This window comes from Cherax quadricarinatus, chromosome 4, assembly GCF_038502225.1.
Source record: "Cherax quadricarinatus isolate ZL_2023a chromosome 4, ASM3850222v1, whole genome shotgun sequence".
In the NCBI taxonomy this organism is placed as follows: Eukaryota; Metazoa; Arthropoda; class Malacostraca; order Decapoda; family Parastacidae; genus Cherax; species Cherax quadricarinatus.
Window position 1 is genome coordinate 13,421,738 of NC_091295.1, and position 15,860 is coordinate 13,437,597.

At 39.6% G+C, this 15,860-nt stretch overlaps 1 protein-coding gene across 3 annotated transcripts in view; it reads right to left on the reverse strand.

Annotated features, from left to right (window-relative positions):
- Positions 1-15,860, reverse strand: part of Cul1 (cullin 1) — a 295,830-nt gene that overhangs the window by 216,813 nt on the left and 63,157 nt on the right. For all 3 annotated transcript variants that reach the window (XM_053770358.2, XM_070094495.1, XM_070094488.1), the window contains exon 4: positions 13,613-13,765. In XM_053770358.2, the coding sequence (XP_053626333.1) occupies positions 13,613-13,765 (153 nt within the window). The remainder of the gene's footprint in view (positions 1-13,612; positions 13,766-15,860) is intronic.

Sequence of the window (15,860 nt, forward strand, 5' to 3'; positions counted from 1 at the left end):
AGCATATTCATTACAAATGTACACATTAAAGAAGGTTATGGATATGCAGATACTTCCAGTTATTCCCCGAGAAAGTCCTGAAGACCTACAGAAGTTTACCACAAAAAAAATTCTTTAAATTTCTATTTATATTGAGAAAAATACAGTAGTACCACTTGCATTGCCTTTTTAACACTTAACCCTTAAACGGTCCAAACGTATATATACATTCACGCGCGTAGCGCCCCAAACATATATATACGTTTTCTTTGTCATTTATTCAACATAGCCACAATAAGCTTGAGTCACCTAGACATGAGAGAATGGGTGTGTGCACTCAATGTGTTCCATATTAAAATAATTGGGGATGCCTGGGTACCATATGCTCTTTTTTCCTTTTAAAAGAAAAGTTTTTTTTTTTTTTCCCTCAAAAAATTTGGGGCGCTACATGATTTTTTATTTATTATTATTATTATCACAATGGCCGATTCCCACCAAGGCAGGGTGGCCCGAAAAAGAAAAACTTTCACCATCATTCACTCCATCACTGTCTTGCCAGAAGGGTGCTATATACTACAGTTTTTAAACTGCAACATTAACACCCCTCCTTCAGAGTGCAGGCACTGTACTTCCCATCTCCAGGACTCAAGTCCGGCCTGCCGGTTTCCCTGAACCCCTTCATAAATGTTACTTTGCTCACACTCCAACAGCACGTCAAGTATTAAAAACCATTTGTCTCCATTCACTCCTATCAAACACGCTCACGCATGCCTGCTGGAAGTCCAAGCCCCTCTCACACAAAACCTCCTTTACCCCCTCCCTCCAACCTTTCCTAGGCCGACCCCTACCCCGCCTTCCTTTCACTACAGACTGATACTCTTGAAGTCATTCTGTTTCACTCCATTCTCTCTACATGTCCGAACCACCTCAACAACCCATCCTCAGCCCTCTGGACAACAGCTTTGGTAATCCCGCACCTCCTCCTAACTTCCAAACTACGAATTCTCTGCATTATATTCACACCACACATTGCCCTCAGTCATGACATTTCCACTGCCTCCAGCCTTCTCCTCGCTGCAACATTCATCACCCATGCTTCACACCCATATAAGAGTGTTGGTAAGACAATACTCTCATACATTCCCCTCTTTGCCTCCAAGGACAAAGTTCTTTGTCTCCACAGACTCCTAAGTGCACCACTCACCCTTTTCCCCTCATCAATTCTATGATTTACCTCATCTTTCATAGACCCATCCGCTGACACGTCCACTCCCAAATATCTGAATACATTCAGCTCCTCCATACCCTCCCCCTCCAATCTGATATACAATCTTTCATCACCTAATCTTTTTGTTATCCTCATAACCTTACTCTTTCCTGCATTCACTTTTAATTTTCTTCTTTTGCATACTCTACCAAATTCATCCACCAATCTCTGCAACTTCTCTTCAGAATCTCCAAAGAGCACAGTGTCATCAGCAAAGAGCAACTGTGACAACTCCCACTTTATGTGTGATTCTTTATCTTTTAACTCTGCGCCTCTTGCCAAGACCCTCGCATTTACTTCTCTTACAACCCCATCTATAAATATATTAAACAACCATGGTGACATCACACATCCTTGTCTAAGGCCTGCTTTTACCGAGAAATAATCTCCCTCTTTCCTACATACTCTAACTTGAGCCTCACTATCCTCGTAAAAACTCTTCACTGCTTTCAGTAACCTACCTCCTACACCATACACCTGCAACATCTGCCACATTGCCCCCCTATCCACCCTGTCATACACCTTTTCCAAATCCATAAATGCCACAAAGACCTCTTTAGCCTTATCTAAATACTGTTCACTTATGTGTTTCACTGTAAACACCTGGTCCACACACCCTCTACCTTTCCTAAAGCCTCCTTGTTCATCTGCTATCCTGTTCTCAGTCTTACTCTTATAAGATTCTTTCAATAATAACCCTACCATACACTTTACCAGGTATACTCAACAAACTTATCCCCCTATAATTTTTGCACTCTCTTTTGTCCCATTTGCCTTTATACAAAGGAACTATGCATGCTCTCTGCCAATCCCTAGGTACCTTACCCTCTTCCATACATTTATTAAATAACTGCACCAACCACTCCAAAACTATATCCCCACCTGCTTTTAACATTTCTATCTTTATCCCATAAATCCCGGCTGCCTTAGCCCCTTTCATTTAACCTACTGCTGCCTCACAAACTTCCCCCACACTCACAACTGGCTCTTCCTCACTCCTACAAGATGTTATTCCTCCTTGCCCTATACACGAAATCACAGCTTCCCTATCTTCATCAACATTTAACAATTCCTCAAAATATTCCCTCCATCTTCCCAATACCTCTAACTCTCCATTTAATAACTCTCCTCTCCTATTTTTAACTGACAAATCCATTTGTTCTCTAGGCTTCCTTAACTTGTTAATCTCACTCCAAAACTTGTTCTTATTTTCAACAAAATTTGTTGATAACATCTCACCCACTCTCTCATTTGCTCTCTTTTTACATTGCTTCACCACTCTCTTAACCTCTCTCTTTTTCTCCATATACTCTTCCCTCCTTGCATCACTTCTACTTTGTAAAAACTTCTCATATGCTAACTTTTTCTCCCTTACTACTCTCTTTACATCATCATTCCACCAATCGCTCCTCTTCCCTCCCGCACCCACCTTCCTGTAACCACAAACTTCTGCTGAACACTCCAACACTACATTTTTAAACCTACCCCATACCTCTTCAACCCCATTGCCTATGCTCTCATTAGCCCATCTATCCTCCAATAGCTGTTTATATCTTACCCTAACTGCCTCCTCTTTTAGTTTATAAACCTTCACCTCTCTCTTCCCTGATGCTTCTATTCTCCTTGTATCCCATCTACCTTTTACTCTCAGTGTAGCTACAACTAAAAAGTGATCTGATATATTTGTGGCCCCTCTATAAACATGTACATCCTGAAGTCTACTCAACAGTCTTTTATCTACCAATACATAATCCAACTACTGTCATTTTGCCCTACATCATATCTTGTATACTTATTTATCCTCTTTTTCTTAAAATATATGTATTACCTATAACTAAACCACTTTCTATACAAAGTTCAATCAAAGGGCTCCCATTATCATTTACACCTGGCACCCCAAACTTACCGACCACACCCTCTCTAAAAGTTTCTCCTACTTTAGCATTCAGATCCCCTACCACAATTACTCTCTCACTTGGTTCAAAGACTCATATACATTCACTTAACATCTCCCAAAATCTCTCTCCCCCCTCTACATTCCTCTCTTCCCCAGGTGCATACACGCTTATTATGACCCACTTTTCGCATCCAACCTTTACTTTAATCCACATAATTCTTGAATTTACACATTCATATTCTCTTTTCTCCTTCCATAACTGATCCTTCAACATTACTGCTACCCCTTCCTTTGCTCTAACTCTCTCAGATACTCCAAATTTAATCCCATTTATTTCCCCCCACTGAAACTCCCCTACCCCCTTCAGCTTTGTTTTGCTTAGGGCCAGGACATTCAACTTCTTTTCATTCATAACATCAGCAATCATCTGTTTCTTGTCATCCGCACTACATCCACGCACATTCAAGCATCCCAGTTTTATAAAATTTTTCCTCTTCTCTTTTTTAGTAAATTTCTACAGGAGAAGGGGTTACTAGCCCATTGCTCCCGGCATTTTAGTCGCCTCATACGACACGCATGGCTTACGGAGGAAAGATTCTTTTCCACTTCCCCATGGACAATAGAAGAAATAAAGAGGAACAAGAGCTATTTAGAAAAAGGAGAAAAACCTAGATGTATGTATATATATACAGTGGACCCCCGGTTAACGATATTTTTTCACTCCAGAAGTATGTTCAGGTGCCAGTACTGACCGAATTTGTTCCCATAAGGAATATTGTGAAGTAGATTAGTCCATTTCAGACCCCCAAACATACACATACAAACACACTTACATAAATACACTTACATAATTGGTCGCTTTCGGAGGTAATCGTTATGCGGGGGTCCACTGTATAGATGCATGTGCGTGTCTGTGAAGTGTGACCAAAGTGTAAGTAGGAGTAGCAAGATATCCCTGTTATCTAGCATGTTTATGAGACAGAAAAAGAAACCAGCAATTCTACCATCATGCAAAACAGTTACAGGTTTCTGTTTCACAGTCATCTGGCAGGACGGTAGTACTTCCCTGGGTGGTTGCTGTCTACCAACCTACTACCTTTACATGAGTGAACGTATACATACGTTTGGACCGTTTAAGGGTTAAACTGTGATATACCCCATAATAAAAATTCCTGAGTGAAAGAAATAATCCTACAGAATGAAAGCATATTTTCTTAACCCTCTGACTGTTTCAGTCGTATATTGACGTATATACATGTATACTCAAATTCTAGCGGCTTGAAATCAAGCAGGAGAAAGCTGGAAGGTCCACATGTGAGAGAATGGGTCTGTGTGGTCAGTGTGCACCATATAAAAAAATCCTGCAGCACACAATGCATAATGAGAAAAAAAAAACTTTTTTTTTTAATTAAAATGCCGACTTTGTGGTCTATTTTTGTATAGTATTTATGGTTGTATTCTCCTTTTCTTGGTCTCATTTGATAGAATGGAAAACATATTATAGAAATAGAGGTGATTTTGATTGGTTTTACTATGAAAAGAACCTTGAAATGGAGCTCACAGTAGGGAAATGTTTGATTTTTGCCGATGTTCAAATGTAAACAAATTATGTCATTTTCCAATAAATGTCCAAGTAGCCATTCTAATATGCAGTCATGAATGAGTTGACATTATACAATTATTACAATATTGCAGTAGTCTGCATAACAGTAAATCTTCTATTTTTTCTTTGAATAAAAATTCAAAATAAAAAGCAAGAGTAATATCACAGGGGCCTGGAAATGTGACTGATGAACAAAGAAAATGTTATTTTAGAGCCAGGAATGTCTGCATTGTTCATTCTGGACCCTATTTTGAAATTGTCTTTTTTTAATTTTTGTGAAATTGGCCAAATTGCAAATTTCTGACCACGTTATTGGGTAGTTGAAATCGGTAAATGAGCAGTTTCTTGTACTCGATCGATAGAAAAAATGAAGTTCTAAAGAAATAGCCATGAGTTTGGTTGAGTGGAACAATGGAATTAGCCGAAAATAGGGCTCAAAGTGAGTGAAATTGCAATTTGTAAATATCGCCGAGGTTGCTAACTTCGCAAGAGTGTAATTCCATCAATCTTCCATCAGATTTCGTTCTTTTGGTGTCATTACAATTAGGAAAAGATTCTCTATCATTTCATGAGAAAAAAATCTTTTTTTTTGGAAATTTTGCGACACCAAGAGACACCTCAGGATTTGGGGTTGCGACAGTCACGGGGTTAAATGAATTAAGCTAAAATGTGTGAAATCTGATAAAAACTTTTAATTTTATAGTGTGTTGTAATGAAAAAATCATCATTCATTGGCAACAGCAGAATAAATGTGCCAGTGATATTTATGTTTCACAATTTACTAATGCCAAGATAATTTTTTTTGCTTTTTTTTTTTTTCTTTATATTTGCTTTTAACCCTTTCAGGGTTGGTGCCGTACTAGTATGGCTTGCGAGCCAGGGTTGGTGCCATACTAGTATGTGTAAATTCTAGTGCCTTCAAATCGAGCGGGAGAGAACTGGTAGGCCTACATGTGATAGAATGGGTCTGCGTGGTTAAGTGTGCACAGAAGGAAACAACCTAGGCACCCGCACTGCATTCTGGGAGTGGTAATTTAGTGTGCCTTTATCACTGAGCCAAGCGGTAAGGAATACCTCACTCACTGGCGAATTGAGACTATTCCCTTCCCAAGTGATAGTTCTAACACCGATTGAAGTGTCACTGAAGATGAATCTAATGATGTTGAGGAGTTTGTGACAAAGTAATGACCAGGATACCAGAAATACTGATGAAAACCCAGACCATTATCAACCTTCCATCTTCCAGCAAAAAAGTCAGTGACTTATTTGCATGTGGGGGGGTGGGGAAGGCAGTGTGGGGGTGGGTATTGATCGCAAAAAAAATTTTTTGGCCTGATAAGGTCAAAAAAATTGTATTATGAAAATAGATTACATAACATCAAAGGTGATATGAAAAGAACCTGGAAAACTCTATATGAAATACTTGGAACTAAAAAGTTATCCAAAAACAAAGCAATCAAACTAACAAAATCAGATGAACCCCTACTCACTTCAACCGAAACAGCAAACAGACTTAATGTTTTCTTCTCCACCATAGGAAAAAATCTAGCAAACAAAATACCAAGCACAAACACCCGTCCATCAGACTACCTCATAGGTACCTACCCAAATACAGTGGACCCCCGGTTAACGATATTTTTTCACTTCAGAAGTATGTTCAGGTGCCAGTACTGACCGAATTTGTTCCCATAAGGAATATTGTGAAGTAGATTAGTCCATTTCAGACCACCAAACATACACGTGCAAACGCACTTACATAAATACATTTACATAATTGGTCGCATTCGGAGGTGATCGTTATGCGGGGGTCCACTGTACGCTATTCCTAGCTCCAACCAACCCCACTGAAGTTACGCTCATCATAAACACCCTTAAAAACAAGGCAGGAGACAAACAACTTGCCTGCTTTTATGTACAAAAAAGCTTCTCAAGTATTGTCACCAATTATTGCAACGCTCTTTAACAAATCCATTGAATCATCTACCTTCCAAACAATCCTCAAAATAGCGAGGGTCACTCCGATCCATAAAGGAGGTGACCAAGCTGACTTGAATAACTATAGACCAATATCTAACTTACCACTGCTCTCTAAAATCTTTGAAAAATTAATTCATAGACGGATCTATTCCTACCTCGTTTCACACAACATATTAAACTCTTGTCAGTTTGGATTCAGGAATAATAAAAGCACAAATGATGCTATCATACAAATGCTAGAACTAATATATACAGCACTTGAAAAGAAAAGTCCCGCTGGGCATTTTCATTGATTTACGTAAAGCTTTCGATACAGTCGACCATGAACTGCTGTACTCCAAATTAATGCACTATGGTATCAAGAGGCCACTCCCTCAACTACCTAAAGTCATACTTTAGTAACAGAACTCAGTATGTGTATGCAAATGATGCAAACTCTTCCACTCAACCAATCACAGTAGGAGTCCCACAAGGAAGCGTACTTGGACCACTCCTCTTTCTCATCTACATCAATGATCTACCAAATGCATCACAGCTACTCAAACCCATATTATTTGCAGATGACACTACATATCTCTTTTCCCACCCAAACACAGTCATAGTAGCAAACACAATCAATGCTGAATTACAGAAAATATCTGCCTGGATGATGACTAACAAACTTACCCTGAACACTAATAAAACCTATTTCATTCAGTTTGGAAACAAAGCTGCAAATGATCCAATTAACATAACGCTAAATGGATCATCAGTCACAAGACTCAGAGGGAAAATTCCTAGGTATCCACCTTGATAGTAGCCTTAAGTTCCACACACACATACAACAAACCACCAAGAAAATCTCCAAGACAGTAGGCATCCTATCAAAGATAAGGTACTACGTTCCACAATCAGCTCTCCTGGCACTGTACCATTCACTCATATACCCTTATCTTACATATGGAATTTGTGTATGGAGATCAACAATATCCAATCACCTAAACCCACTAATAACCCAACAAAAGGCAGCAGTAAGAATAATAACAAATTCTCACTCCTGCCAGCATACTCCACCAATTTTCAAAAGTCTGAGTCTGCTCACCATTAAGAACATCCATACTTATTCATGTGCCTACTAAATACACAGAACAATACACACAAATATAAACCCTAAACCATACCCCCGGCCGGGATTGAACCCGCGGTCATAGAGTCTCAAAACTCCAGCCCGTCGCGTTAGCCACTAGACCAGCTAGCCACAATAAGATTCATCCAACTAGGTATATTTCTACACCATAGGAAAGTTAGCACAGGCACCTCTGTGACCACAAATGCAAGTTTTTACAGACGAATCTCCAGCTAGCGTGGCCGTGACGAACTCTAGCTCAAGTCCCTTCACTGCCGTCAACATGACTCAAGAAATCGTAATGACACGATTGCAAATAAACCGCGGGTTCAATCCCGGCCGGGGGTATGGTTTATTTGCAATCGTGTCATTACGATTTCTTGAGTCATGTTGACGGCAGTGAAGGGACTTGAGCTAGAGTTCGTCACGGCCACGCTAGCTGGAGATTCGTCTGTAAAAACTTGCATTTGTGGTCACAGAGGTGCCTGTGCTAACTTTCTTATGGTGTAGAAATATACCTAGTTGGATGAATCTTATTGTGGCTAGCTGGTCTAGTGGCTAACGCGACGGGCTGGAGTTTTGAGACTATGACCGCGGGTTCAATCCCGGCCGGGGGTATGGTTTATTTGCAATCGTGTCATTACGATTTCTTGAGTCAAGTTAATATAAACCCTCCACTTAAACTTATCCTCACCAACCTAAACAGGACACATGACCACAACACAAGACACGGATCTCTTTTCGATATACCTCGTGTCCATAACTCACTGTGTAAAAACTTTATGCACATAAAGGGCCCCAAAATATGGAATTCATTACCAGAAGATATTAAACTAACCCAGTCTGAAAATCAATTTAAGACTTCTCAAAAGCCACTTAATCACCCTAGACTAAATGCTAAATACTCAGCACACACTTACTCACCTATGTATTCCCACATCATAACTGAAACAATCACATTGAACCTTTTATCCATTGTTGACAGGAATATAATTGAATCATAGTTTTCACAAAATGCATTTTCGAATATAAATATATCCTTGTATTATACAAATTTTGATTCATTTATAATTAATATTCTACTGTACAACTATGAAATAATTACTATCCTACTGTACAACTATGATATACTCCTTTGTATTAAGTAGACTGTAAGCCAATAATGTTAAGTTGGCCCATAATGCCTAGGCATAATAGTCTCTCTCTCTGCACTGCAACCCACTATTGTAAATACAACATCTCAATGTACTGTTTGCAAAGACAAAATAAAAATAAATAAAATAAAAATAAAAATAACACTCACAAAAATATGGTCTATCATTTCATAACAAAAAAATTTTTTTTTCCCGAATATTTTTCGACCCTGAGAACGAGATTAGGACAGGGCTCTCAACCCTCAAAGGGTTAATGTTCAACATTATGTATGCTAGTTTATCATATTAGATGTGCTTAAAGGTGTTTAAGAACTGCAAATATGTGGAAATGCCTAACCCAACACTGCTCCACTTGCTCACACTGAGTGTGAGCATTTGGATGTGAAAAAAAGTTATGTTTCACTTTACAGCAGTGGCCTGAAACCTAACTTGCAGCACACTGAATGTGAGCAGAGTAATATTTTGTGAAGGGTGGAGAGATTCAGGGACACCAATTAACCAGACTCAAGTCCTGGAGATGGAAGTACAATTCATGCACTCTAAAGGAGGGATTTGGGATACTTGCTGCTGAGGGTGATATCTAACTGTCATATCTGCATGCTCTGCCAGGACAGTGAGAATGACAGTGAATGTTTTTTTTTTTTCTTGGTCACCCTGCCTTTGTGGGAGATGGCAGAAGTGTAAAAAAAAAAAAAAAAAAAAAAGGAGTATGTGCACACAGTACAGTGGACCCCGCATAGCGATATTAATCCGTGCAAGAGAGCTCATTGTTATGCGAAATTATCGTTATGCGAATGAATTTTCCCCATAAGAAATAATGGAAATCAAATTAATCCGTGCAAGACACCCCAAAGTATGAAAAAAAAAAAAATTTTACCACATGAAATATTAATTTTAATACACACAAACTGAAAAAGGCATGCACAATCATATGACACTTACTTTTATTGAAGATCTGGTGATGATTGATGGGATGGGAGGAGGAGTGTGTGTTAGTGTTTAGAAGGGGAATCCCCTTCCATTAAGACTTGAGGTGTCAAGTCCTTTTCTGGGGTTACTTCCCTTCTTTTAATGCCACTAGGACCAGCTTCAGAGTCACTGGAGTTCTGTCGCACAACATATCTGTCCATAGTGGCCTGTACCTCTCGTTCCTTTGTGACTTCCCTAAAGTGTTTCACAACATTGTCAGGGTAATAGTTACCAGCACGGCTTGCAATAGCTGTGTGAGGGTGATTTTCATCCATAAAGGTTTGCACTTTCAGCCACATTGCACAGATTTCCTTAATCTTTGTAGTAGGCAATTTCTTCAATTTCTCTCTCCCCTCCTTCGAACCAGTTTCCTCAGGTCTGGCCTCATGCTGTTGAAGTTGATCTATCAGCTCATCAGTGGTTAGTTCTTCATTGTACTCCTCCACCAACTCTTCCACATCATCCCCACTAACCTCCAACCCCAAGGACTTTCCCAATGCCATAATGAATTCCTCAACTGGCATAGGATTCTCAGGGTTAGCCTGAAACCCTTCAAAATCCCTTTGGTCTACACATTCTGGCCACAGTTTCTTCCAAGCAGAGTTCAAGGTCCTCTTAGTCACTCCCTCCCAAGCCTTACCTATAAGGTTTACACAATTGAGGATATTAAAGTGATCTCTCCAAAAGTCTCTTAGAGTCAGTTGAGTTTCTGAGGTCACTACAAAGCACCTTTCAAACAGAGCTTTTGTGTACAGTTTTTTGAAGTTTGCAATAACCTGCTGGTCCATGGGCTGCAGGAGAGGAGTGGTATTAGGAGGCAAAAACTTCACCTTAATGAATTTCATGTCCCCATAAAGTCGCTCTGCCACGTCTGTAGGATGACCAGGGGCATTGTCTAACACCAGGAGGCACTTAAGTTCTAATTTCTTTTCAGTTAGGTAATCTTTCACATTGGGGGCAAATGCATGGTGTAACCAGTCATAGAAAAAGTCCCTAGTGACCCATGCCTTACTGTTTGCCCTCCACAGCACACACAAATTAGCCTTGAGGACATTCTTTTGCCTGAACGGTCTGGGAGTTTCAGAGTGATACACAAATAAAGGCTTCACTTTGCAATCATCAGTAGCACTGGCACACATGAGAAGAGTAAGCCTGTCTTTCATAGGCTTATGTCCTGGGAGTGCCTTTTCCTCCTCAGTAATGTACGTCCTGCTTGGCATTTTCTTCCAAAACAGGCCTGTTTCATCACAATTAAACACTTGTTCAGGTTTCAGTCCTTCACTGTCTATGTACTCCTTGAATTCCTGCACATATTTTTCAGCTGCTTTGTGGTCCGAACTGGCAGCCTCACCATGCCTTATCACACTATGTATGCCACTACGCTTCTTAAATCTCTCAAACCAACCTTTGCTGGCCTTAAATTCACTCACATCATCACTAGTTGCAAGCATTTTTTTAATTAAATCCTCGTGCAACTTCCTAGCCTTTTCACTTATGATCACTTGAGAGATGCTATCTCCTGCTATCTGTTTTTCATTTATCCACACCAATAAGAGTCTCTCAACATCTTACATCACTTGCGATCTCTGTTTCGAAAACACAGTTAAACCTTTGGCAAGAACAGCTTCCTTGATTGCCTTTTTGTTGCCCACAATAGTAGCGATGGTTGATTGGGGTTTTATGTACAACCTGGCCAGCTCGGAGACACGCACTCCACTTTCATACTTATCAATGATCTCTTTCTTCATCTCTACAGTAATTCTCACCCTTATTCCTGTAGGGTTGGCACTAGAAGCTTTCTTGGGGCCCATGGTCACTTATTTTGCAGATAAAAATCACCAGAAACACTGTAATAATATGAAATGTTCCGATTGTATGCTTGGATGTTACCGCGGAGGCTAGCTGATAAACAATGCCACCGGCGGAACATGTGAGGCTGGCTAAGGGCGCACATTAGACGCGTCTCGGACGAACAGCGTTGATCGGGTTTTTAGCAGTATGCGAGGCAAAATCTTAGCGATAAAATGTAGCGGTATGCGGATTTAACGTTATGTAAGGCCAACGGTATGCAGGGGTCCACTGTACTTATACTACAATTATTTCGGAGTGTAATACTCTTCAAAACATGGAAGTCACACTGACTTTACTAGATTAAACATATTTAATGTGCTTTGTGGCCAAATTCCACTGTTAGTATCTTGAAATTCTAATAAATTTGGACGTATAAATCATCTTTGTGCCACTTACATAACCTGTTTGTGGTAGGGAAGCTAGTGGAGGAACAACAGCTCCTGATTTTGCCGTTTACTTTTGCTAGCTGGGTGTACTAGTATGTAGGACAGTGCCATCATTTGTGTAGTTAACCATGATGTACTGTTTGAACCCTACTGGCTTAAATTTTTTTCAAATGTATGATTAGACTGAAGTCATCCCAGAGAGTTGTGCTGAGGTCAAAAATATTGGCACGTGGCAGATTTAATGGTACAAAAGAACTGTGCATACTAGAATGGACACAGTCTTCAGTTGTGTACCAGTACATCGGACACAGTTTCAAGGTTAACCCTTTGAGGGCCGGTCACATACAAATACAGTACGTCATTGTAGCCAGGGTCAGTCACATACTTGTACGCCTAAATTCTAGTGCCTTCAAATCTGGTGGAAGAAAGCTGGCAGGCCTACATATGAAAGAATGGGTCTGTGTGGTCAGTGTGTGCAGTATAAAACAAATCCTGAAGCACGCTGTGCATAATGAGAAAAAAAAATTACTTTTTGGTTTAAAACAGCGACTTTCTAATGTATTTTTGTATGGTATTTATGGTTGTATTCTCGTTTCCTTGGTCTCATTTGATAGAATGGAAGATATGTTACAGTAATGGAGATAATTTTGATTAGTTTCATGATAACAAGTATCTTGAAATTGAGCTTAAAGTAGCGAAAATTATCGATTTTTGCCGATGTTCAAGAGTAAGCAAATCAAGCCATGCGTCCAATACACGTCAACTGGCGAGTGTATTATTCTTTCACAAGTGTGCCGATATCATTTATACCATTATTACAATGATACAGTAGCATACATAACAGAAACCTTCTATTTTCTGCGAGAATAAAAATTCAAAACAGAAAGCAAAAGTAATGTAAGAGGGGCCTAGAGACGTGACTAACGAACAGATAAAATGTTATTTTAGTGCCATGAATGTGTCTTGTTTATTCTGAACCCTGTTTTGAAATTGGCATCTTTCAAAATTTGTGTGAAATTGCCCAAATTGCCAATTTCTGATCACTTTATTGGGTAGTTGAAATCGGTAAATGGGCTTATTCTTTAACTGAATCGATAGAACAAATGGAGTTCTAGGGAAATGGCTATGATTTTAGTCAACTGCAACATTGGAATTGGGCAAAAATAGGGCTCAAAGTGGGCAAAATAGCCCACTTCGAGACTGCTAACTTCGCAATAGCATAATTCCGTAAGTTTTCCATCAGATTTCATACTTTTGGTGTCATTATGACTGGAAAAAGATTCTCTATAATTTCTTTTTTTTTTTTTTTTTTCAAAAATTTTCGATCCTGAGAAAGAGTTTGGGAGATGGCCTCTCGACCCTCAAAGTGTTAAATAACTACATACATGTATTGACATTCATTTTCATACATTATTAGTACTTACTTTCATAAGTGTGAGCAGGTATGTTTTAAGGAAATCTTTAAGGCGCTTATAAAGCTCTAAGCCGACAAACTGAGCACCGCCACCTGTAGCGGTGCTTTTTTTTGCCCGTGGTCCACTTCCACTGCTTCCAGCCTTGGTTGACTGTTGGTGTACCTGCAGAGTCAATAGTCGATATTATGCAAACATCTAAATTATCATGTAAATATCAATGAGATAGTAGCTAACAATTAACTAGGCATTTAATTTTATAAAAGATAAAACGTGTGTAATTCCCCAACCCCATTCCACAGTGTATTCAAATAAAATATTTACCAGAAAACCCTCCTGCATTAAATATTCCCTTTGAAAAAACACCAGAAGCTTACATTACCCTGAAGAACGCTACTGTATTGGAAGGAAGGAGAAAACCATCTGCTGTACTATTCTTGCCTCTTCTATCTACAGCCAAGTAGCATTAGCCAGACTAGTTATTCCTTCAACAGGTGGCCCTCAATATAGACTAAACTGTCCTGCTATATGCTTTGGACCTGTGTACTCCTCCCCTGCCTCTTTCTACTTTTCTCAATTCTTCCTCTTCTCTTTTCCTTCGCCATACATCACACTTTCTTTTCCAGTCCCCATCACTCTCCTATAACCTCTCACCTTTCCTCTCACCTTTCCTCTCCCTATACCAATAGCTCTCCATAGATCTCTACCCTCCTTCCCTCTATCTAGACCTTATCAACTTGCACCAAATACGTAGAGTGGACCCTCAACCAATAATAATAATCCATTCCAGAGAGCTTGTCGTTAGTTGAATTTATCACAAATCACGATACGAACAAGGTCGAGGAACGGATTAAATTCGTAAGCCGAGGTTCCACTGTACAGTAAATATTTTACAGGCGAACTGGGCATGACAATTTTTTTTTTTTTCAACAAGTCGGCAGTCTCCCACCGAGGCAGGGTGACCCAAAAAGAAAGAAAATCCCCAAAAAGAAAATTCTTTCATCATCATTCAACACTTTCACCTCACTCATACATAATCACTGTTTTTGCATAGGCACCCAGATACAACAGTTTAGAAGCATATATAGTAGACCATCATTCAGCATGAGTTTATTTGGCATGATTTGGGTATTGCACGACTGAAGAATTGCAGCACAATTTTATGTAACACGTCGTATAATTAATTTAACACGGTTCAGTCTGTGGGAAGGAAAAAAAAAATTCTCTTTTGCTCAAGCAGCCGCCCTGTTGTGGAGCAGCCAGGGAGCCCTCCCGCCATCCCCTACCACTCCCCGATACCACCCCACCATCCCAACATTCACAATTCATAATTCATACATGTCCAGTCCAGTCTTTCTCTGGTACAAGGCTGCTGTGTTTGTGAATTGTGTTATGATATTTTAATTACTATATCTTGTATCTGCTAAGCAATCATGACACCCAGTAGCCATACCAGTGTTGCTGAAAGTGGCAAGAAGAGGTACGTATAAGCACTAAAGTCTTACATTTAACAAAGAAACAAAGATATTAGCCAAGAGATAACCTGTAGCCGTAATGAAGTGTTACTTTGTACACAAAGAGGTAAACATGAGTTTCTGTGACTGACTTACTGAATGTCTGAACTTACTGAATGACTGATTGAACTGCCTGCCTTCCTGAGTGACTTGCCTGACTCACTGAGTGGCTTGACTGACTGACTGGATAGCAACTGACTTACTGACTGAATGACAAAGTTGGACACTCCAGTACAACCATCGACTTCAGTACCAGAACTTCTACCATCCACCTCAGCCCAGTAGGGCCACAGCATAACTCTCCACAATCAACCACAAACACCAGCACCCACAATTTAAGTTAAGAAATACTATTATTTATGTTACATTTGTAGTCTTAAGCAGTAAAAACAACATAATACATCACAGCAATGAACTAAAACTACATATTCACTTTTATTTTTGTAAGATGTGGAGGCCCAAAAAAAAGTTGTTTGACTTTTTGGTGGCTCCTAGGAATGTAACCCTATTTTTCCCTCAAGTTCTTTAGTTCATCTCACACGATTTTACTTAACACAGCATTTTCGGGAACCTAACTGTGTTAAATGACGGTCTACTGTACATAAAGATATATAACATATCCCTCCAAACTGCCATTATCCCAAACCCCTCCGTTAACCCTTTGAGGGTCCATGCCAGAGATTTATGGCTTTACATTGAGGGACCAAACCGTAGATCTACACCATGAGCTCAGCTCACTCTGATAA